A 24,781-nucleotide genomic window follows, 5' to 3' on the forward strand; every position below is an offset into this window, starting at 1 on the left:
TAAAGCGGTACAAGCACTGTCTTAGTAGACCAACACTGCAGCCAAACATCCCTATCGTCGTCTCTAGATAAGACAAACATTTTGGGATTGTGGCAATCTGACAATAAAGTTTTTTAGTTCTTCCCTAGATATTTAACACTGTATGAGCCATAAGCTAGATCAGGGTTTCTCAGAGTCAGTACTATTGACATCTTAGGCTGTCTAATTCTTTGTTGTCAGGCGCTGTCCTGAGCATGGTGATATGTTTAACAGCATCCTTGTCCTCCACCTACTGGATGCCAGGGGCACTCCCACGCCAAGTTGCTCCCAGGTACCACCACATGTCCCTGGGGTAGGGTTAAAATTGCTCCCAACTAAAACCACTGATGATCATTTAGCAAACTATCTTTAAAAATTACAAGACATAGCTTTATTTTTTTAAGCAGCTAGCTTCATGTTCTTTATGCTCTCAAAAGAGTATCTTAAAAATCTGAAGAGCTTCGATTCCCGGCCAGGGCACACAGGAGAAGTGCCCATTTGCTTCTCCACCCCTCCGCCGCGCTTTCCTCTCTGTCTCTCTCTTCCCCTCCCGCAGCCAAGGCTCCATTGGAGCAAAGATGGCCCGGGCGCTGGGGATGGCTCCTCGGCCTCTGCCCCAGGCGCTAGAGTGGCTCTGGTCGCAATATGGCGACGCCCAGGATGGGCAGAGCATCGCCCCCTGGTGGGCAGAGCGCCGCCCCATGGTGGGCGTGCCGGGTGGATCCCGGTCGGGCGCATGCGGGAGTCTGTCTGACTGTCTCTCCCTGTTTCCAGCTTCAGAAAAATGAAAAAAAAAAAAAAAAAATCTGAAGAGCTGTTCCTACTGATATGACTATACATTTCATCCTTAAGACTGTTTTGTCTGAAATTCTTGGACAGAATAGTTGCAATTTGTATATTTAAATCCTGAGAAAACTGAGGCTTTTCTTTCCTTTTAAAATAAAACAATAATAAATAATAACACTGTGTGTTAGACTTTCCAAGGGGATTTCACCTAATTTACTCTCATTCAAGATCTATTATAATAGAATGAAGTAGCGAGTCAAACTCTGTATTTACTTATTTTTATTATAGTTTCTTTAGATAAGCACTTTAAGTGACTGTTTACTTTACAAGGGTATAAAAATCACTGGTGAGTTGTGGCTGACATGAGAAGCCAGCCTCTCCCTCTGCACGTTGTCAACGCGCCTGCGTCCAGCTCTCTGGCTTTCTGCAGCTGTCACTGTCTAGAAGAGAAACCATACAATAAAGACATGGCCAGTATTTCAGTCATGAGGGGAGGTGCTACTCATATTTTAATCACTCAAATTTATCCTGATTTAGCTTCTGTGTTTCTTCTGGACACGTCCAGAACTGGGACCTAAAACCTGCACGGCCCAGTGACTCGGGGTGCCTCAGGCACAGCCGCAGACTGGGGCGACTTGAGGTAGTTCCCCTGCCATTACCTCAGTTTTCTGAGGGTGGGGAATTTCCTCAACCCTTATGATGTCCCAAACGGACCCTCACTGGGAGAGAAGGGAACCTCCCCTGGCCACTGCCTCCCTTCTAGCTTTCATATTCTATTTCAGAGGCCCTCCCTGTTCACCTGGAGGCCCAGCGCCCTTAGCAGCACCTTCCCTGGCCTCATTATCTGGGCAGGAGAGGGGTTAGCTGGTACCGCTCACCATGCAGTCACCCCAACAGAATGCCCCTGGTCAGATCTGGACACTGTACAATCAGGGGAAGCAAATGCTTAATTTGTTGGAAGCTACATCTAAAATAGAAATAGAACGTTAAGACTAAACCCTCTAACCCAGTGGTTTTCAGCCAATAATCTTCATATGACATCAGGGTGGTTAATTCTTTCACGGACCAGCAAGAAGTTTCTGGCAGACCAGCACTGGTCCATGGACCGGCGGCAGTGGAAAACCACTGCTCTAACCCCGAAAATCCACAAGGAGTCAATACACGTGTTAAAACCCTGAGCTTAGGGGGAGGGAGAGTCCTGGGGGGTCTCTTCCTTAGCACCTTGCCTCAGGCCAACACAGCACTTTTTTCTCTGCCATCATTTTCCAGGGGAGGCAACACTGGCAGCCCACAGGGAGGTGGTCAGCAAGTCACCCCACACACTGAGGAAGCTGAGGGGGAGTCGAGGGCCACAGACTTGGCCTCCTGGTGTGGAGCTGCTCTAACTGCACCATGCCGCACCGATGGATTTAAATGGACATGTTATTATTTGTCATATTAAACAATTTTCTGGGTAAGCTTTGTATTAGTTTCACTGTGGCTGTTTAAAAACAAAACTTTTTTAAAAAGGAAATTTTCAAAATCCTTCCTGCTCAGTTGAAGGGCCTGATAATACTGGTGATGCAAAATCTGAGGAGCCTCGCCTGACCTGTGGTGGCGCAGTGGATAAAGCGTCGACCTGGAAATGCTGAGGTCGCCGGTTCAAAACCCTGGGCTTGCCTGGTCAAGGCACATATGGGAGTTGATGCTTCCAGCTCCTCCCCCTTCTCTCTCTCTCTCTCTCTCTCTCCTCTCTAAAAAAAAAAATGAATAAATAAAAAATAAAAAAATAAAAAAAACCCTGAGGAGCCTCTTGGGTGCTCTTAGGAACAGCAGTTCCAGGAGGCCAGGCTGGCGGGCCCCGGCCAGCGGCACCCGAGATCAGCCTCTGGAATAACAAATATGCATCAAGAGTGACAGTGAACTCTTCAGAGCCAGAGCCTGCCATTTCGGGGAGTCTTAGAACACAATTTCGCCTTTTATGCATACCCTTTTACATAATAATTGCTCAAATTGTTCCCCCATCATTTGGTTAAACTGTACTTTTTTTAGTATACTTATTTTGGAACACTAGAACAAGATGGGAAAAGACAGGTGAAGTGATATAAAAATGATGCTTAAATACACAGAAGAGCCTGACCAGCGGTGGCATAGTGGATAGAGCATCGGACTGGGATGCAGAGGACCCAAGTTCGAGACCTGGGGTTGCCAGCTTGAGCACGAGCTCAGCTGGCTTGAGCAAGGGGTAACTCGGTCTACTGTAGCCCCACGGTCAAGGCACATATGAGAAAGCAATCAATGAACAGCTAAAGTGCCACAACAAAAAACTGATGATTGATGCTTCTCATCTCTCTCTGTTCCTGTCTATCTGTCTCTATCTATCCCTTTCTCGGAGTCTCGCTCTGTCTCTGAAAAAAAAACAAAAACCCCACAGAAGAAATCCAGGCAGAGTCACACACTGAGCCCTCTAAATTGGTATCACAGCTCCTGGTCCTCTTATTGTCTTGGAATCTTTATTTCTCCATATGCAAAATGAAGTTGACAACTATCACACAAGGCTGTTGTGAAAATTAAAATACAGATATATGAAGTGCCCAGCACATTCAACAGATGTGCAGTGAATGAGTGACAAAATTAAAAATATCCCTACTCCATACTACAAACATTTCTCCATATGGGACAACACAAATGCATCTGGAGAGTGTCATGCTAAGTGAAATGAGTCAGAAAGAAAAGGACAAGAACCATATGCTTTCACTCATAGGCAGGATATAAAACAAAAAGCAACAAGTGAACAAAACAAAACAAACTCACAGACACAGAACACAGTACGGTGGTTACTGGAGGGTAAGGGATAGAAAGGGAGGACAAAGAAGATTAAGGGGTCAAATCTACGATGATGGAAAGATAACTGGACTCTGGGCAGTCAACACACAATGCAATATACGTACAGATGGTGTATTATAGAATTGTGCACCTGAAACCTGTATAATGCTGATAATCTATGTCACCCCAATACAATTTTTTTTAAAAAAAAAGTTAAAATGAGGACTAATCAAAGATAAAATTGGAATTGGGGAGTGAGACCAACTGATCAGTAAACAATTTCCATTAATATAATGCCACCATCTACAACGACTTGCATTTCCTAAGTACTGCACATATACTTTCTTTATGACAACTATCACACAAGGCTGTTGTGAAAATTAAAATACAGGTATATGAAGTGCTCAGCACATTCAACAGATGTGCAGTGAATGAGTGACAAAATTAAAAATATCTGAAACAATAAAAACATTATGAATGTGCACGTGTCCAAATATTTCTGGACGGACTTTACAATACTCGAATACTTTATATCACTGGCAAACTGAAGAGGCAGGTGCTTATCCCTCAACAGTTTACTTTTACCCACTTTTCCTCAAAGGAAGCAATATTTCCTTTTCTTTCATCAAAGGTTACATTGCAAATAAATGAGTCATGTTGTCTCCCAGGACTAAGAGGATGTACATAGAGCCCAAGCAGGCAGTGACCTCTGGGCCTTCAAGGTCATTATATGGAGGCACTGTGCAGCTGCGCTTTCGGGATGGAAGTAGTTCATGGATTCAAAATTTTTACCAAGACTTTTATTTCAACAATTAAAAACCTATGTGTAGTATGTGGCTAAGGACATAGGAAAACAAGGAAAAAAGAAAGTCTGATAAATTAGGATGGTCAGGGCGTGGATAGTTTTTGCTTTGAAAGAGAATGTCTTATTATAGTTGCAGAAAATATTGCTTATTGTTACGAATAGTGAACATTGAGAAGGTACGTTTTAAGAATTTACATTTATAAGAAGCTTTGCACGAAACAACATGTTGGATGGAATAAAAGAATATGTAGCATCTAAATTGTTAGCTTAGTCACTGTTGTCAGGCACAGGAAAATTAAGCAGAACGTGAACTGTGCATTGTTACATCAGTGGTATAGTAAACCCACAAATTCTCAGAAAGCAGAAAACTAGATTAAGCAACCAGATTTAAGAAATGATCAAGCCTAAAGGTATACAAAATGTAACCCACATTAGTGAAAAAGAACTGATACATTGTATTAAAAATATAACCCATATATTATGGCTAAAAATTGATAGTTTAAAAAAACGCACATATTAAATCTTCATAAAATATATTTTTTCTTATTTACTTATTTTTATTGTTAAGTGAGAGACAAGGAGGCAGAGACTGATTCCTGCATTCACCCAGCAAGCCCCCACTAGGAGATGCTTTGCCTATTTGGGGCCGTTGCTCTGTTGCTTTGCAACCAAGCTACTTTAGTGCCTGAGGCAAGGCCATGGAGCCATCCTCATTGCCCCAGGGCCAATTTGCTAGAATAAGCCGTGGCTGCAGGATTGGGTGGAGGGGTGGAGAAGTAGATGGTCGCTTCTTCTGCATGCCCTGACTGGAATTAAACCGAAGACTTCCACACGTCGGACTGACACTTTACCACTGAGCCACCTGGCCAGGACATGAAATATATCTTTTAAAGCTTTGTGTATGACTGTTACCTCTGAAGGTCTGATTATATGCCGTTTGCCTCTGGGAGCTTCAAAAAAGAGTTGTTCTTTGGCACCAGAATTAACTTGCAATAATTTTCCTGTTATGATAGAATGAAGTAGAGAGACAATTAAACTCTGCATTTTTTTATTATAAAGTGATAAGCATGGCTGTAACTATTGTGATTCATTTTAGTCAAAGTTTCATAAATTGAAACTTTTTTTTTCATACAGTGAATTATGAGGAGTACCTGTAAATGCAATCACATGGCATGGCACAAACCCCAATGCTACGCTTTAAACAAAAAGTTTCCTCATAAAATATGATCTTAAACATCCTTCAACAATAGAAGAATCATGTTTGTTATGCTTTACTCCGTTGCATTGATAGTAGCTATTTTTCCGAGACCTGACAAAAATCTATTTTTCACTCTTTTTCCCTGTTGCCTAGCACAGAGATGTAGTCAAAGAAAACTGCTTTGGCAAGTTATGGCATCACAAGTCAGAACCTTGCTGCAAACACTCACATTTACTCAGGTCTAAATTCTAAATTTGCCCCTTAAAGTTTAGAAACAGGAAGCTAAGGGCACACAAAACAAACTATTGATGCTCATTCCCCTCCCTTCTCCCACATCCCTTGAAAAATTGCAGAGAAATCCAAGACTTTCCCAAAACAAAATGTTGCGCAAAAATAGTCATTCAATGTGATGTGTAATTATAATCATGGGTTCATTCTGATTAATGTTCAAAATAATACAATTTCCTAATTCTCCTCCAAGCACATCAATAATCCTTTCTGGCTTGAAATTTAAATGACTCAAAAGATATATTTACTTTCTAGTATTTTTTTTAGCATTTCTTTAATTATAAAAAATTGCAAACACATATGGAAGTAAGAATAGTATTAAGAACCCCTATATACCCAGTGTCCAGCTTCAATAGTTATTAGCATACGGCCAAACCTATCTCCCGAACCCCCACTCATTCCCTCATCCCAGATTATTTTGAAGAAAATCTCAGACATCCTATCATTCAGTGTGTATACATATAATATATATATATATACACACACACACACACACACACACACACATATACACACACACACACACATACACATATACACACACACATATCTCCTCTCTGTTTTTGCCATAACTTCTTACATATAGTGGTCTTGAAGGTTCCTTCTTGAAAAAATAATACCAAAATAAGAACTTTTTGTGGTTTATATCATGGTTTAATGGTTAAGTGTACAGCACTTAGGTCTAAAATCTAGCTTGGCTTAAGCTTCAGAGTTGCAGGTCTATTTCTAGGTGACTAATTAAAAACAAGGTTCTCTTATTCCATCACTGAAAACCTTATTTGTTTGTAGTTTGCTGAGTTAGAACATGGTGGTGAGGGGGTCTTGCCTTGGCCGTGGGGAATATGGAATTTGAAAGTGTTCTCACTGAAATGGGCACATTTTTCCTGACCTCATGGCTGAACATACACACACAAATGAGAAAAGACAAAAGAGAATTAAATTAGCTTTGGCTATTTAGCAAATGAGTAACTGATATTTTTTCAATGGCCTAAATGTATCGACAATATTTTTTAGTATTCTCAAGAGCAATTGCAAAAAACAAAGGATATGGAAAAGGATTTAAAGGGTTCAATAAAAACATTCTTTGAATACAGCTAATTTTAGAAGATTTTTGGATCATAATTTTAAGATAATTCTAACAACTCAGTTTACACCAGTTTCAAAGATCATACTAGAAAAACTCTTTTAGCGAGAGAAAGAGACAGAGAGATGAGAAGCATCAACTTCTTATTGCAGCACTTTCGTTGTTCATCGATTGCTTTCTCACACGTGCCTTGACTGGAGGGCTCCAGCTGAGCCAGTGACCCCTTGCTCTAGCCAGAGACCTTGGGCTCAAGCCAGTGATCATGGGGTCATGTCTATGATCCCACACTTAAGCCAGTGACCCTGCACTCAAGCTGGTGAGACCGCACTCAAGCTGAGGACCGCGGGGTTTCAAACCGGGGTCCTCAGCATCTGAGGTCAACGCTCTCTATCCACTGTGCCACTGCCTGGTCAGGCAAACTAAAAACTTCAAAAATAGCCCAGTGAGGTACTTCATGTTTGCAAGACCATTAGTGAACTTAAACACAAGAGAGCAGTACCAGAATTGCTTCACAGAACCATAGACACCTGTGGGGACCTACCCAGCCCATGTCCCTTCCCTGAAAACTGCCCTCCACATGACGCAGAGACTTGGATGGACAGTCAAATTCTCTCTCCAGGAGAACTGGGATCTGGGAAGCCGAATCAGTGGGTGTCTTGCTGAGATTAGTTGTGAATTTTGGATATGGTGGCATTTTGGGGCAACAAAGAGTGCAAATGAATTAGGGAAACCCTACTTGTGCAGAGAGAGGGGCGAAAAGCAGACACCGGAGAGCAGGGGCCCCTGCCACGAGCTGCCTCCGGGAAGGCAGGGAGGGGGAGGACTGCCTGCGTGGTTTCTGGGCATTTCCTAGTTCGTTCCTAAAGCCTAAACCTCAGGAGATGCTGCTTCCTGTTACTGGAGTCTATGAGCTATCCCTATGTCTTTCCATAAACCCATCCTTTATTATTGTTATTTTTAAATTTAAGCTGGATTGAGTGGGTTTCTGTTCCTTGCAACCAAGGATGTGAAGAAATGTTAAAAATCAACTAGTCTTGTGTTAGGAAGGTGGAATTATGGGTGTGTATTTTCTCCCCAATTTTTTTTATTGCCGTTATGCTGGGGTTTTCTTGGGCATAGAGAAAATGTTTACCCCCCCCCCCCCCCGCCCCACTGCCTGTTGCTGTGTAATGTATAACTAAGGAAACAATCTGAGGACAGTAGCAGAAACAAAGAACAAAATGCCTGTATAGTCCATGTATATATAATTCAGCCCTGAATGGCAGTAACCCTATTCTTCCAGAATTCTCACATTTTTATTCACTAGAAATATCTACTCACACTGAATAAGGTAACTGGAAGAGACAGATGTCCTCATTTCTGAGAAGTTACAGTAAATCACACAGCTTGCAGGAACATAGAGCTTTACAGTCCACAAAATTATTCACACACATCATCCCAGCTGCTATATAATTTACAAGTTAGGATGATTCTAAAATTGACACTAAATGTACCAAACATATCAGGCCATTGGCAATGAAAATGGGAATAAGATATCTTATTACGGCTCAAACTGTTAATTGTTAAAAGATCTTATGGTCCTGATATTTCTAGAAATGAACTAACAGCAGCCAGGAAATTCCTTCTATGATTTATCTCTCTCCATATACATTCTTCTTTCTCAAGCATTCTGTGCAGGGGCTTTCACTCAGGGAGCTGTTGTTGCTGCAGCCTCCAACATCGGGCTTCTTGGTTTCCCTGGGACCTGTGGTTGCCATGGACACGAAAGACTGCTGAGGTGGAAGGCTGTGCCATTCCCCGCCCCAAGGGGTCAGCTGGCTTCAGCAAATGTGTTCACTATTTTCGACAAGATCAAAGAAATGAAACCTATCCCTGCTCCTAAATTCTGCTCTCCACGCTTTGTAGACCCTCGAGGCTCTGCTGTGACTGCTGTGAAAGGCTGGGCTGGTCTTGAGGCAGCCTGTAACATTCTTGAGGTAAGGCATTGTGAACTTGGAGATTAGGAACAGAAGAGTATCAATATGACACTTCTCATGGCAATGAAACTGGAGGTAAACCAGGGAAGACTCACGAGTACACTTGCTGTTATTCTCCAGATGGTATGACTCCTCCCCCCAAATCAAAAATATTCTATTTGGGCCTGACCAGGCGGTTGTACAGTGGATAGTGCATCAGACTGGGACACAGAGGACCCAGGTTCGAAACCCTGAGGTCACCGGCTTGAGCGCGGGCTCATCCAGTTTGAGCATAGGCTCACCAGCTTGAGCACGGGGTTGCTGGCTTGAGCACGGGATCATAGACGTGAGCCCATGGTCACTGGCTTGAGCCCAAAGTTCACTGGCTTGAAGCCCAAGGTTGCTGGCATGAGCCCAAGGTCGCTGACTTGAGCAAGGGGTCAGTCACTCTGCTATAGTGCCCTCCCCCGCCCCCCCTCTAGGCACATATGAGAAAGCAATCAATGAACAACTAAGGTGCTGCAGTGAAGAATTGATGCTTCTCATCTCTCCCTTCCTGTCTGTCCCTCTCTCTGTCACATACACACAGAAAAGTATTCTATTTGGTATAATCCTCTCATCTGTCTGACAGGGCCACCTAGGAAGAGAGGCGAGGTGGCTGTTGAAGACCTCGGTATCCTAACCCCTAGTGCTTTTGTCCATTATCCTGAACTCTAGCTAGACCACTGACACTGGCTCTGGGCAGAATTTTGAAAATAGTGAGGTTTGCCTTTTTCCTTGCAGAAGTGATGGCGCCACATTGAGGGCCTTTACACAGACCTTTCTCCAGGCCCCTCCATGGTGGCAACTCACTGATCTTGGCCAAGATCTTATTCTTTCCATCTGAAATTTACTCCTTTTTACATCCCTAGCATTCAACACAGGGCTCACACATTCCTCTTAAATGTCAATCAAACTAAAATGAGATACCACCTCACACCCATTAGAATGGCTGCTATCAAAAACAAAATAAAACAGAGCAAAAACTCCAGAAAATAACCACGTGTTGGCAAGGATGCGGAGAAATTGGAACCCTTATGCACCGCTGGTGGTAATGCAAAATGGTGCAGCCACTGTAGAAGACAGTATGTTGGTTCCTTAAAAACTTAAAGTTGGATTTATCATTTGATCTAGAAATTCCACTTCTGGGTATATACTCAAAAAAACTGTATATCCATGTTCATAGCAGCATTATTCATAACAGCCAAAAGGTAGAAACAGCCTAATGATGAATAAATGGGTAAACAAAATGTAGTATATACACACAAGGGAATATTATTCAGCCCTAAAAAGAAAGGAAATTCTGACACATGTTGCCACATGGATGAACACTGAGGGTATTATGCAAAGTGAAATCAGCCAGTCCCAAAAAAACAGATACTGTATGATTTCACTTATATAAAGTACCCAGAGCAATCCAATTCTTAGAGACTGAAAGTAGAATTGTGGTTTCCAGAGGCTAGGGAAGGGAGAAGGAGGAAGTCTTGTTTATTGTGTATAAAGTTTCCGTTTTACAGGATGAAAAGAGTTCTAGAGAGGAATGGTGGTGATGGCTGCACAATGATGCGAATTTATTCAAAGTCCCTGAACCGTACACTTAAAAGTGATAACGGGGAGGGGGCTTGGGGGCTGGGTAAAAACATGAGGGATTAAGATATACATTGGTAGTTACAAAATACTCATGGGGATATAAGGTACAGCATAACGAATATAGTCAATAATATTGTAATAGCTATGCCAGGTATTTAAAACCTCAGGGGAAATCATTGTCTAACTACTATGCTGGACACGTGATACTAAAAATAATGCTGAATATAAACTGTAACTGAAAAATAAAAATTTTAAAATTTTAAAAAATGGTTAAGGTGATAAATTTTATGTCTTATGTATTTTATCACAATTAAAAATAATTTTAAAGAAATCTTTTTAATCAACACTTATTCCTACTATGTTCCACTTTCTCTTGGCTCTTCACTCCCTAATGTGTAAATAATAAATTGGTGTTAATCCTCCCACTGTAGTGGTGGGATTTCACATATTTTGTCAGGAAGGGAGGGAGGGAGAGGGGAACAGGGGGAGAGGAAGAGAGAGAGGGAGAGGGAGAGAGGGAGAGGGGGAGAGGGGAAGAGGGGGAGAGAGGGAGAGAGGGACAGGGGGGAGAGGGAGAGGGGGAGAGGGAGAGGGGGAGAGAGAGAGGGAGAGGGGGAGAGGGAGAGGGGGAGAGGGGGAGAGGGGGAGAGGGGGAGAGGGGGAGAGGGGGAGAGGGGGAGAGAGGGAGAGAGGGACGGGGGGAGAGGGGATGAGGGGAAGAGGGGGGAGGGGGAGAGGGGGGAGGGGGGAGGGGATGAGGGGGGAGGGGGAGAGGGGGAGAGGGAGAGGGGGAGAGGGAGAAGGGAGGGGAAAGAGAAGGGAAGAAAGAAGGAGGGAGGGAGGGAAGAAAGGTGAGGGAAGAGGGAAGGAGGAAAAAGGGAGGAAGGGAAGGGGAAGGGGAAGGAGGAAAAAGGGAGGAAGGGAAGAAGAAGGAAGGGGAGGGAGTAGGAGGTAGAGGGAGGGAGGGAGTGAATGTGTGTATGTTTAATTTTAAATAAAACTCACCGTACTCTAGTGACTAGTCTATGTACGCAGAAGGCTGGCCCTGACTGTTCTAAATCTTTCTCACAAGAAGGCATATCTGGGCACATTAGCCAGAGAGTAAATAGAAAGAAATCACTGCTCCCCACCCCCAACAGTAAAGCAGAGACTATCAAAGAAGCGTGTTGAGAAGTGGCTGCTTCCACTTGCCTCCTCAGTTCTTAGATGACTCTCAGGTGGCCGGTGTCCTCAGGCGGCCTGTGTCCTGCCCTGTCATAAATGTCAGCCTACGCCTTCAGCACTGTGTCCAGCGTGGCCCTGACATGTAAGTGAGAGGGACTTATCTGATCTTCTTTGCCCTTGTTGGGACTTGCACCTCTCATGGTAACTGGCGTTCTTCCTTCCAGTCTATTGCACTGTATAAAATGCGTGCAGGCCGTAAAGCTTAAGTAAAGTCCAAGTTCCACGCAGCAAGTACAGCTACAGCTATACACACAGCAAGTCAGCTTATGGCTATAAATACCTGTCGGTTTATGGTTACTACTTCAAGAAACACTTGAAATAAAGTATTCTGGCATCTCTGAAATAACCTCCTTTTGGTTGAGGACCTTACGACCTCTTTCTCCTGGTCTATTGTAGTTGCTTTCCAACTCCAAGTGTACTAGCCCTCCAAAAGGTGGTAGGAAATGCCCCATCCAAGCCTCTAATCGAGTTCCCTGATGCCTACAGGATGAAGTACAGTGTTTAACTTCCTTGGGTGAAGTACAAGTCCCTTCCCATCTATCTCTGACTCTCCACCTTCACCTCCCTTCACGCCCTTCCACCACTCAGCATTAGTCACTACATCTAATCACCCCTGATCTTCCCACCTCATGACTTGGGACACAATGTTCCTTCTGAAAAGCTCGTTGTAGACTTTGCTATCAGGCACATTTCTGCTCATCCTTCAAGACCCATCTCAAAGGTCACTCCTTCTGCGGAGGTGCCATGGATGCTCCTGGGAGCTCTTCCTCAGACAAGCCACTGGGCTTGGTGCGTTTCTACCACAGAGGACGAAAATTCCCCTGCCCCTTCCTAAATGCCAGTCCCAGACTAACATCAGCCACCTTCCTAGGATAGGACGTGACAGTGCCCGACACTGGGGCACTGGTGCTGCCCCTTTCGTGCTTCCTGCTGACCTGCCATTCCCCCCGTGCTCACCGCTTCCCCTGTGTGACTCAGCACGCCTCACTCCCTTACTGGCTGGTGCTCGTGTATTACGCAGGTACCAATCCGTCTCCCTCACTAAATTATAAACTGAGGAGAGGGCGATCCATGTCTGACACTTTTAGATCCTCCACATTTTCTGGCTTAAGACTTTGCACATGGTAGAAGCTAGATTTGTTCAATACATAGACATAACCCCGGGCTGTCTGCGGCAGGACGCAGAGGAGGCAGGAGGTAGGCCGGGTGTCTGGGAGAGCAGAGAAACTTGAGGTAAGCTGACTATAACATTCCACCCTTGCTGGAGGGTGAAACTTGCTTGAAACTTCTTGGCAGTTCTCTGGGAGGTAGAGCATGGGAGGAGAGGGGGAAGCAGGAAGGAGGAGGCCAAGGCAAGGACACAGGGCAACAGAAGGCATCATATATCTTCAATGTCTTAAAACTCAATGGCTTGAATTAATAACAATGAAGAATACTCAAAATGTTAACAGCAGCTGCCTCTGGGTTGTAAAATTAGTCCTTTGTATTGTGGGCTCCCCCGGTTCTTTCTAACACTCAACTGCCATACTCTCTAGAAACAATATACGGGTGAACATCGACTTTTTAAAAAACAAAAATTATATTTTAAAAGCCACAACATACTTTACCTCGAGAGTCCCAGTCAATATGTGTAATGTAACTAGAAGCACCTTTACAGATGCCAACCCTTTTGCTTGTAAGTACGTTATAAATATCCACAAAGTTATCGTGGGATGCCACAGCAAGGTATTTTCCTGTATCTATAAAGAAAAATGTGCAGTTAATATCAAAACATTTTACATAAGATTTGGCTTCCAGGAACTTAGCATTTTAAAATGGGGAAACGGCCAAAAAAATAATGAAAATAACTAGTGTAACTTTTTGTCCTAATACATTTTTAAAAGTTTTGCTGTCATTGTTACCTTTTGAAAATTTAATATCAGAGATCATTTCTTTTCTGTGATGGAAGGAGACCATGTCTTCCACAGTGTCGGCATTTACCACCAGGAAGCTCCCGTCACTCAGGCCGACTGCTAAGGCTTTCCCATCCGGGGAGAAGGCACAGCACCTTCCACCTGCACAAGAGTTCACAGAAAGACACTCCTTATCCATGACTCTACTGTCAAACAAACCACGCGAAGAGTTGGAGAAATTTACGCATATGCGTATGCATGGCCGTGTGAAAGCCTGTCTTTACCACTACTTGTCGGAAGAACTAATACATCACAACTTCAAACACCTCTTCCCTCCCAACCCAAGGACAGTAGTCATAACGTTAAAACACGTTTTCAATTTCTCTGCCGGTACCCATTCATTAGCTGCATACCTGGGGTTTTCAAAGGGCTAATACGACTAGTATCTTTGCTCCCAAGAGGTGACACTCAAGAACAGACGTTCTGTATTAAAATTTTTAGAAACTGTTTTAAAATCATGCCTTAGAGGTAAAACTTGCTTTAAAGAGTCTTGTTCAATTCTCTGATCCATGGGTCATAACGCATAATTCTAGGGGAGAGAGAGACTTTGTTCCTGCCTCTTTGGTCATAAGAATGCAACATTCCCTCAACAGGTGTCTGTAAAACTAACCCTGGGTGAATGCTGCACAGGAGCAGCAGCCTTTTCTACGGCTTTGTGGGGTCACGGGGAGACACTTCTAATAAGGACTATGGACTCTACAGGGGTCTGTTTAATAAGAATCCTAAGAATACGCCTCCCATGCTTATTCTGAAGACTTTGGTAAGCACAGCCCCAGGGTGGGACAGTCAAGCAGCCCTGTGCTAAGGCATTCCCTAACGGGCTTCCGTACACAGTCCTCGGCCACTGTTCGTGGTATGCTGAAAGCTATGTTCACACCAGTAACTTTACATTGGCTCACCTAATTACATCTCCCTTCCTTCACTTATCAAACAGTTATTTACCTACGAGAAGTCAGGCCTGGTGCTGGCGCTGAAAGAACAGAAAGCAGCCTGCCCTGAAGGAGATCACTATGATCAGCTTAACCATCTAAGTCACTGTACAAACCAGGACACATCTGAGAGTGAAAGGGAGAACTAGCTATAATGATTACACCAGGACAACTGCTGTACACTGGGTTGAATCATCTTATCTAACATAATTTAGTAGTTCTTCTGAACTAATTTCTAACTAGTGACACTCAAGTCATTCACAACGAGGAGTTCTTCTATCATTTTCCAATATAAATTAGTGCCCAAATGACTCAACCTTGCGGTGGCTAAAAGCATGGGCTTTGGAGTCAGACCTGGGCTGGAGTCCTGGCTCCACTGACCAAGGCCCACGAGTCCAGTGTAAGAGAGGCAATGCGGTAGGAGAGACCAGCACCACGCAGGGGCCACACGTCTGCTCTGAGCCACAACACCGGGTTTCAATTCAGTTCCGTCACTTACGAGCTGTGAGGCTTTCAGCAAATGACTTAAATTCTCTGTGCCTCAGTTTCCTAATTTATAAGTGGCAACAATAATGGCCTTATTCATTGGGTTCCCATGAAGACCAAATGCAAAATGCTAGCACAGTCACTGGCTAAGCAAGCATTATTGTCACTACTCTCCTGACACCTTTATTTTATCCTAGAATACACTCCCCACGTCTCTTTGCTTATAAAACTATTCAATACCAATACTTCAGTGCCAGAGACCACTTCCGCCCCCACAGTGTCATCCTCTCCTGCTTTAAGAAGTTTCACAAATCCTTTGGCCTCGGCCTCATCTCTCCTGTGATGAAGCCGGCCCCAGCAGGCGGCCTTCCCCCAAACCTCCACTGCCCGTTTATGCCTGAGTCTGTCTCTCCACAGCCACTCTCCACCCTGCTCAGCACCTGGAGCTGGCCTGCATGGAGGGCATCAACGGGCCTGCTGGCCCTCTGGCTTCTGACTGGGTCTGGCCGGGAGGGAGCACAGGTAGGAGACAATGGAGAGAGGAGGGAAGAAGTATTCTCTTAGCTGCCTCCCTGCAGGGTCACTGCAGGTGAACGTCTGGGCCGATGGTCACAGCTGCTGTCAGGCTGCTATGTCCCAAAGCCGCCCCCCCCCCCCCCCAGTCAGGATTCCAGCCATCGCTCCCTCCTCCTGCCCCTTCAGGCCCAGGGCTGGTAACGGTGCCCCACTGCTAATAGCTGCAGGCTGCTGCACTATCCCTGGTCATTTCTCAATACTTACCCCCGCCCCTTACAAACAGTCTTATTTTTAGACTCTCCTCAAATTACCCAGTTTGAATGGACCATCTGTTGCTGGGATTCTGTTCAACTCTTGTCCATCTCTGACACTAGAGATGGGAGCTTGGGATCCCCCTGCCTGAAACACAGACACTACTCAATAAATGTGTGCTGAATTTGTACTTGCTATCTCTCTTAGTTCTAGTGCTTATAGGTGTTCAATACATATATACTCATTTCTTGATATTAAGTATCATTTTTTTGTGTAGCTGATCTCTGTTTTTCAGACATGAAAAGTTCTGGAGACTGTTAGACATATAGTTAAACAGCATTCTCTAGAAACTGATGCATTTCAGCTCCCGATGAGAAGAAGAAGGACATATTGCCCCCAGGTGGCAAATGCCTGTGAAGTGCAAGGAAAAGCAAGTGAGTCACAGAGCTGGACCCGACGGACAGGGCCCGCCTCCTGGAATAGTTCGATAGGTGCTGAGGGATGACTGGAGCAAGCAACGTCAATTCCCATCACCTTACATACTCTGGGGCACACAACAGGTGCTGTCGGTAAATATAAGTTGAATGAATAAGTGAATCCAACCCACTCTGTTGTTTGTAAATACCTTTCCAGGTGTGTAATGTGATGTCATATACCTTTTTTGAGTTTCCGTACCGCCAGCATCCGGTGCTGGGAGGATAGTTCCCAGATGCGAAGTGTTTTATCGTCGCTCACTGTTGCACAGACGGGCAGGAGAGGGTGAGCTGCCAGCCCCCACACCTCCCCCTCCATGTGCCCCTGCGGAGAGGAAACGGGACAACATCAGCTCGGTCCACGCTTCTTGGCTCGCTCTTTGGCAGCCTTGTGCTGCATGTTCAGCCAAACGTATTCCAAACAGGTTCAAATATGAATAAACACAGTTAAAGCTTCCTTCAGCCAAATGATTGCAGTGAATAAATTTCTCATTTGAACCTAAACTATAGCCAGGCTGACAGGATGCTAAAGTGTTCATTTGGGAAGCAAAATATGGACTCATCGCCTGTAAATTTTGTTTTATATAATGCCAGATATCTCCTCATTTAGAAACATCTGGGTGAATAATAAAGTACCTTCATTTTATCCTGTTGTTTTACATCAAATAAACACAGTATCATGTACCTCCTAGTAAAACAGCTTGATCACAGTGAGACAAACTGCTTCCTTCAATAAAACCATATTCTAAAAGATGCAGGTACCACCCATCTTTGGTAGAGGAGTTAGATAGCAATATTCTTGTTAATTCAATTTTAGTCTTTTGAATGTATAGCATTCAGAAGAAGAGAAATAAAGAGAGCTAAATTTTCATTTCAAATTTTCTGGGTTTGGCATTTGTTCACAAATTAGTCTATCCAACGAACACTGGAAAACTGAAAGGTGCTTAATAGGCATTAGACCATATTTAAGTGATTTAGAATAATAACTGAAATAAAACAATATTTAAAAATGAACAACTACAGAGAAAAAGAATCTGATTCCTATAATTCATCACTCAGTAAAGCAGTGTAAAGAACAGATTCGTGTGCAGACCAGACTGTTTACCGCATTTCTACTTTTAGTGGCTAATTATAAGACCATATACAGACATCTGAAAGGTGTCTGTGCTAGAATGCTTTGGGGAACAGGTGGCTTTCCAAAGAGAAATTGGATGATTTCAGTTTAGCTGGGACGCTGTTTGAACAAAACAGTAATTTGGCAGAAGACACAAAGTTCCAAATGCAGGTGACATTCAAATGTCTGTGCGGGCTGGAGGGTGTGCATACTGTTTCTGAACGACTGGGTTTGGAGCAACCTGTTTCCCAGCCTTCCTCCCTTCAGAAGCCTCGGACAGGGTTGGGGGGCTCTGAGACCCTTTCAAACCACTGCCTCATGTATTGATTTAAAAACTGTATTTCCTTAATCTAATAGAATTGTTATAATTCCTGTATAACACAGGAATGGACAGTGAGCAAGGCAGGCTGGGAGCATGGTGAGTGGCACTAGGGAAGGAGCTTGGGACCTGCTTGTCTACTGTATCTCCCATAAAGCTGTAACAAACAGCTGCAGACCCGCGTTGACTGTGTTCAAAGTATACATAACGGAAAGGGTCAGAAATCACCTCATGTCACTTCTCTCTTCCCCCAACCCAGCTTCTCTTAAAAATAAGCAATGTATTCCAGACGATATTGGATTGCCATGCTAGTGACACTGGACCAGCGGTCCCGATTTCCACAGCAGCTAGCTGATGGGCTCAGGCGTGCTGCCTCTGCTGTCCCTTCCCTTCCCTCAGGGTCCATCCTGTCTCAGAACAGAAGCAGGAAGCCCCATGCACTGTGCACAGCATGGGGCCGATCTCGGCAGGAGCCCAACAAACACTGATTGATTGCATTGAACGACTGAGGTCCACCTAGGAGGAAACGACGAGTACACAATAGACCCCAGAGAAAAGAGATGCTGAAGAACAAGGAAACCAGTGGTAACGTGTACGGAGAGAAGATGGTTCACCAGCTCCACAGCTCAGAGGCTGTGCCTTCTGCACTGCTCTCCGGCAGTCTCCACGCTGAGACACTTCAAGAACAGCCTGGGGGAGTGAAGGAGAAAGGGTTCTGGGGTCTGACAAACCTCGGTGTGTCTCAGCTCTGCAGTTCTTAGCACGTGGCTGTGGGCAAGTAACTGGGCTTTGAGTCCCTCACCAATAAAACAGTTTCAAAGGAGCAAATCTGTTTCAGAGGTGAGAGAGAAACTTTGTATAACAGTACTTCCTGACACATAGTAGGTGCTCAATAAATGGTACCTGTGGTTATTTGTACTATTAGAGCAACAGAAATGAATACAAAAAAGATTAGAATTGCAGAGAAAAAGTGAAAAACCTTCATTGTCAAGTTTAAAACATTTAAACAACTATAACATAATACTTAGAATTTAAAGTTAGAAAACTAAGTTTAAATCTTACAACACTATTTAAATCACATTATGGTATAAATCTTACAAAATATTTAACAATATAGCATGTATGAAAAAATTTAAATTCTCAAACATGTGGGCATTAATAAAATCAATAATGAATTTAAAAGATAAAGTTAAGTTGAAACTAACACTTGCTTTTCAATAAAATTAAATAAGAAGCCATGGCCAGAAAGAAAAAGAAATTAGTTTGGCAGGAAACAGCAAAAGCAGGAGCAATTGGACAAAAACACCACAACACGAGGACACAGCTTCAGGCTGCCCGGCACAGTCAGCGAGAGAGCTTTTCAGGTTTGTCTTCAACACAGTTTATTTTTTAAAACAAAGATTCTTATTCAAGATAGCCGGACTTGAGCACATGCATTTCTAAAACCTCAGTGTTTGCTGTAAGCCATGGTCTGTGTGTGGACGTGTTCCCAGCATGTAGTCAGTCGGAGGGCCCTCTCAGTGGGATCTAGGGATTCGTCACTAATACAAGCCCACGGGCAGCAGTCAGGATAGGGGAAGGAGGTGAAGCTCCTCCTTTGGACCCACAGAAGCCCTAAAACTTATATAATCAGTGCTCACTCTCTTACTCCACTTCCTGACCACACACTCTTACCTCCCATGCCTCTTCCATCTACACATCAGGTCTATCCATCACCAAATTGGGCAGGACCCCCTACCTACTCACCTCTACACACTACCACCCCCTCAGGGGGGCTGTATCATGTCTTTGATCTTTGAGGATTCATTGGTATTTATTTTAATCTGATTTTACCTAAATATAATTCTTGAGGGCAGAGGGAAGGTAAGGAGTATGTAGTGTGAGTCTGTGAATCAAGGCTGAGGCTCAGGTGAGGCATAAAATCTAAACAGGCGCTTATATGTTTGGTGTGCGTGGAGCAGAGAGCTCGTCTTGTTAGTTGTACAGACTGACAGTCTGAGAGAAAACACACCCAAGGAGCCTTGTGCACACCTGGACTTGCCCTAGATGAGAGTTTGAGCAGATACTGTAATGGGATAAGGTCCTTGGAGACCTTGGGTGGAGCGAATGAGTTTTGAATGGGTAGAAACATGTATAATTGGTGGCCAGAGGGTGGCCTGTGATGGGGAGACTCTTCAGGTGACTCTCATGATCCTCCTGGTTTTCATACTCTTATGTAATCACCCCCCATTGAGTATGACATGACCTGTGGCTTAAGAAAAAAAATGGCAAAGGTGATAGATGTTTATGATTACACGTATGTGATAATATGATTATGTTACATAAAACTGCAGTGCCTGTTTTTCCTCTCTCCCTTGCTGGCTTTGAGGAAGTAAGAGCCATGTTGGGGAATCCCATGTGGGCAGTGACTGTGGGCAGCATCCAGAAGCTGAAGGTGGCCTCTGGCCAACAGCCAGCAAGGTATGGAAGCCGGCAGTCTTACAACCACGAGAAACTAAATTCCGTCAATCACCTGTGTGACCTCAGAAGAAGATCTTTCCTCAGTTTAGCTCCAGATGAGACTGCAGCCCTGACTCTCACCACAGCCTTGTGGAACCTTAAATTGAGGACCCAGTTAAGCCATGCTCAAACTCCTAATCCAGAGAAATTATAAGATAAGAAATGTGTGTGTTTTTAGAAAGCTACTGTTTGTGGCAATTTGCTATACAACAATAGGTAAATAATATGTGCATGGAGCTGAGTGATTACTTCCTCAAATTTTTCACATTAAGTACCCTCCTCACCTCCCCCAGCCCTGGCCCTGATGTGAACCATGGTTTAGAACATGTACAAACACAGTACCTGAACAAGCAGTGTCATTGGGCCACTTTTGTCAATTTCCAGGATCTCTCCATTTTTGGTTCCCACCAGGATACGTCCATGTCCTAAAGTGATGGCACGAATTGAAGGGTTATCTTCCAAAAGCAAGCCTGAGGAGGGAAAATGTATTTAATAGAATAAAATTTTAAAAGGCTGATTATTATATAAATTCTGTTTTTCTGGTTCCAAAATACTAGATACCTAGACAATAATTTTTTTTTTTTTAGGTGCATGTGCAAGAGAGGGAGGGGGCTGGAGAAAGAGAGAGAGATAGGAAGGGAGAGAGATGAGAAGCATCAGCTCATAGTTGTAGCACCTTAGTTGTTCATTGATTGCTTTCTTATATGTGCCTTAACCAGGGGGGCGCCAGCCAAGACAGTGACACCATGTTCAAGCCAGTGACCTTTGGGCTCCAGCCAGCAACCATGGGATTATGTTGATGATCCCAGGCTCAAGCCAGCGACCTCGCACTCAAGCTGGTGAGCCCATGCTCAAACTGGATGATCCTGTACTCAAGCCAGTGACCTCGGGTTTCAAACCTGGGACCTCAGTGTCCCAGGTCAACTCTCCACTGTGCCATCACCAATCAGGCCAGAAAATCATTCTTGACATATCTACCAGAGGCCAAGAGCTTTGAATGTCGAAGAAAGGGAACGGACTTCGTCATGTTTTTCCAAAAACATTAATACTATCCATCCCTACAAACAGAAAGACTACTGCATACTTGGGAATGGTACCTTTAGAGCTGGTTGACAATGCTGCTCTTTTGATGGCATAAGTCTTCAAGCATCTTTCAAACATATCATCCCAGAGCTCCACGATCCCGTCCTTTCCACCCGTTACAAAACCCTGTGAATGCACACGTGGGAAGAATTACATACACTTTAAAATGACCCAGCCAGTCCGAACAGCAGTCGTCCTTGGGTAAAGCAACTTTGTGTTTTCTTCCTAAGGGCAGTAGACTGAAAACCTGACAACATATAATAGTAATATGATATTTTCTGGAAGCATCTCTTCCTTACTTCTCTAACAAGATCAAGTCCACTCTCATTGGGTGTCCACAGCACCTCCTTCAGACCAGCGGTTGGCTCTTGGGAAACTGGATCATGGCTGTTTCTGTACTGCATCCCCTAACTAGGGAGTGGGTTCCTACAGAACGGCACCGGCCCCAGAGTCTGGCAGATTCTAGTATCTCATATACTTCTCCTGAACGAGTCAGAATTAACATCACAGCAAAAAATGATTGTTCAATATTTTACAAAGGATTTCTTTTTTTTAAAAGACTTTATTTATTCATTATAGAGAGGAGAGAGAGAGAGAGAGAGAGAGAGAGAGAGAGAAGGGGGGAGGAGCAGAAAGCCTCAATTCCCACATGCGCCCTGACCAGGCAAGCCCAGGGTCTCGAACCGGCAACCTCAGCGCTTCCAGGTCGACACTTCATCCACTGCACCACCACAGGCCAGGCGATTGTTCAATATTTTAAAATAAAAATAATTACTTCTAGAAAAAAAGCATCATTATTTATTATTAAGAGTAAGTTAGGCACTTCATATAACAAAACCATCCTAACTTGTTCGACAGACATTAATTTCTACAATAATTAAAATCCAGATAAATTTTTACAAAACCTGGAAAGTAAAAAGCTTAACATGTTGGATGTATTTCACAGAGCAGTGATCTTTATTCTTGTTTTAAGTTTATGATTTCTTGGTCTTGTTAGTTCTCCTTCCTGGCAACTTATCATATGTACCAACTATTCTTAGAAAAGTCTTTTTTTGTTTTGAAGAAAAATACTGAGTAATTCATTCTGTTTTCTCAGAAACTTTTTAATTTACTGCATTTTAATGATGTTTACAAGAAAATAATATCTTGAAGTTTATTACATTAAATATTCCTATTCTTTTTTTTCTTTTTTTTTTTTTTTTTTGTATTTTTCTGAAGCTGGAAACGGGGATAGACAGTCAGACAGACTCCTGCATGCGCCCGACCGAGATCCACCCGGCACGCCCACCAGGGGCGACGCTCTGCCCACCAGGGGGCGATGCTCTGCCCCTCCGGGGGGTTGCTCTGCTGTGACCAGAGCCACTCTAGCACCTGGGGCAGAGGCCAAGGATCCATCCCCAGCGCCCGGGCCATCCTTGCTCCAATGGAGCCTCGCTGCGGGAGGGGAAGAGAGAGACAGAGAGGAAGGAGAGGGGGAGGGATGGAGAAGCAGATGGGTGCCTCTCCTGTGTGCCCTGGCCGGGAATCGAACCCAGGACTGCTGTACGCCAGGCTGACGCTCTACCACTGAGCCAACCGGCCAGGGCAAATATTCCTATTCTTACAACAGATTTTGCACCCAGGGAGATTCAATCCCCAAATTAAATTTAAATGTAGTATATTATACTGTAATATCCATGATTTGTCAGCTTATGTTACATGATTTGTCAGCTTATGTTACCAAGCAATAAATAAGTTTAAACACATTATATCACGTAAGCTTCTGGGCCTACAGAAATTTTGCATTCTTCTTTAATCTTTTCTTTTTTTTTTTATTAATTAATTAATTTATTTATTTATTTTTGTATTTTTCTGAAGCTGGAAACGGGGAGGCAGTCAGACAGACTCCCGCATGCGCCCGACCGGGATCCACCTGGCATGGCCACCAGGGGGCGATGCTCTGCCCATCTGGGGCGTTGCTCTGTTGCAACCAGAGCCACTCTAGCGCCTGGGGCAGAGGCCAAGGAGCCATCCCCAATGCCCGGGCCAACTTTGCTCCAATGGAGCCTCAGCTGCGGGAGGGGAAGAGAGAGACAGAGAGGAAGGATAGGGGGAGGGGTGAAGAAGCAGATGGGCGCCTCTCCTGTGTGCCCTGGCCAGGAATCGAACCCGGGACTTCCGCATGCCAGGCCGACGCTCTACCACTGAGCCAACCGGCCAGGGCCTATCTTTTCTAATATTTACAGTTTAACAAGCTTGCTAGGAAAAAAACTAGTTTAATGACTAAAACAACCATATAGTTGCACATATAAGAACCTACTTCTGTAGTGGGATCAGCACATATTTACCTGAGAACAGGTAAATGCAAAATGAGGCTTGGCTTGGGTGTGTTGGGTGGCTTTAACAGCTGGAGGTCAAGGAGTATAGATGAATTGGTACCCCCAGCAAGCTAGCAGTGAATAAAAAATTGAGATTTTCAACAAATTGACTGAAGAAAGTGTTTTAATAACACTGAAGGTAAGTGTAACCTTTATAAAGAAAGACTATAAGGCAGGTGGGTAACTGGACAGATGAGGATAAAGATGAGCTTAAGTGGAAATATGGTCAGTGTGATGGTTAATTTTGTATGCCAACTTGACTGGCCATGGGTGCTCAGATTAAATATTATTTCCGTATGTATCTGTAAGGGTGTTTCTGGTTGAGATTAGCTTTGACTTGGTGGAATCAGTAGATTGCTTCCCCAATGAGGGAGCCTGAAGATACATCAGAGAAAGGAGGAATTCATCCCTTGTTTCCCGTCTCACTGAGCTGGGACATCTCATCTCTCCTCTGGCCCTCAGACTGGGACTTAAACCACCAGCTCCCCTTGTTCCCAGGCCTTTGGACTTGGACTGAGTTACTAGCTTTCTTGGCTCCCAGCTTGCAGATGACATAGAGGGACTTCTCAGCCTCCACAAGTGCATAAACCAATTCCTCATAATAAATCTCCTTTTTATATAGTCATGTGTCACATAATGACATTTTGTTCAGCGACAGACCACATAAACAATGGTGGTTCCATAAGATTGTAAGAGCTGAAAATTTTCTATCCCCTAGTTAACATTGTCATGCAGTAGCACAATGCATTCCTCACATGTTCGTAGTGATGCTGGCGTAAACAAACTCGCTGCTCTGCCAGTCGTGTGTAAGTATACCACATGTAGTTAGGGTAGTAGGCTATACCATCTAGGTTTGTGTAAGAGCACTCTCAACACAACTCTGAACAATGACAAAATCACCCAACGACTCATTTCTCAGGATGTATCCCCCTCATTAAGTGGTACATGGCTGCATGTGTGTGTATGCATGTATGTTCTACTGGTTCTGTTTCTTTGGAGAATCCTAAAA

General features: G+C 43.9%; 1 protein-coding gene across 5 annotated transcripts in view; it reads right to left on the reverse strand.

Annotated features, from left to right (window-relative positions):
- Window positions 1-24,781, reverse strand: part of EML6 (EMAP like 6) — a 263,423-nt gene that overhangs the window by 59,861 nt on the left and 178,781 nt on the right. For 3 of the 5 annotated variants that reach the window (XM_066378260.1, XM_066378258.1, XM_066378259.1), the window contains exons 20-25: window positions 21,430-21,541; window positions 20,675-20,802; window positions 16,584-16,725; window positions 13,694-13,846; window positions 13,400-13,531; window positions 5,327-5,415 (exon numbers count right to left, since the gene is read on the reverse strand). In XM_066378260.1, the coding sequence (XP_066234357.1) occupies window positions 5,327-5,415; window positions 13,400-13,531; window positions 13,694-13,846; window positions 16,584-16,725; window positions 20,675-20,802; window positions 21,430-21,541 (756 nt within the window). Of the gene's footprint in view, window positions 1-5,326; window positions 5,416-13,399; window positions 13,532-13,693; window positions 13,847-16,575; window positions 16,726-20,674; window positions 20,803-21,429; window positions 21,542-24,781 lie in introns of those variants that run through there. The other 2 variants (XM_066378261.1, XM_066378263.1) reach the window with 2 other exon arrangements.

The sequence above is a fragment of the Saccopteryx leptura genome, chromosome 3, assembly GCF_036850995.1.
Source record: "Saccopteryx leptura isolate mSacLep1 chromosome 3, mSacLep1_pri_phased_curated, whole genome shotgun sequence".
In the NCBI taxonomy this organism is placed as follows: domain Eukaryota; kingdom Metazoa; phylum Chordata; class Mammalia; order Chiroptera; family Emballonuridae; genus Saccopteryx; species Saccopteryx leptura.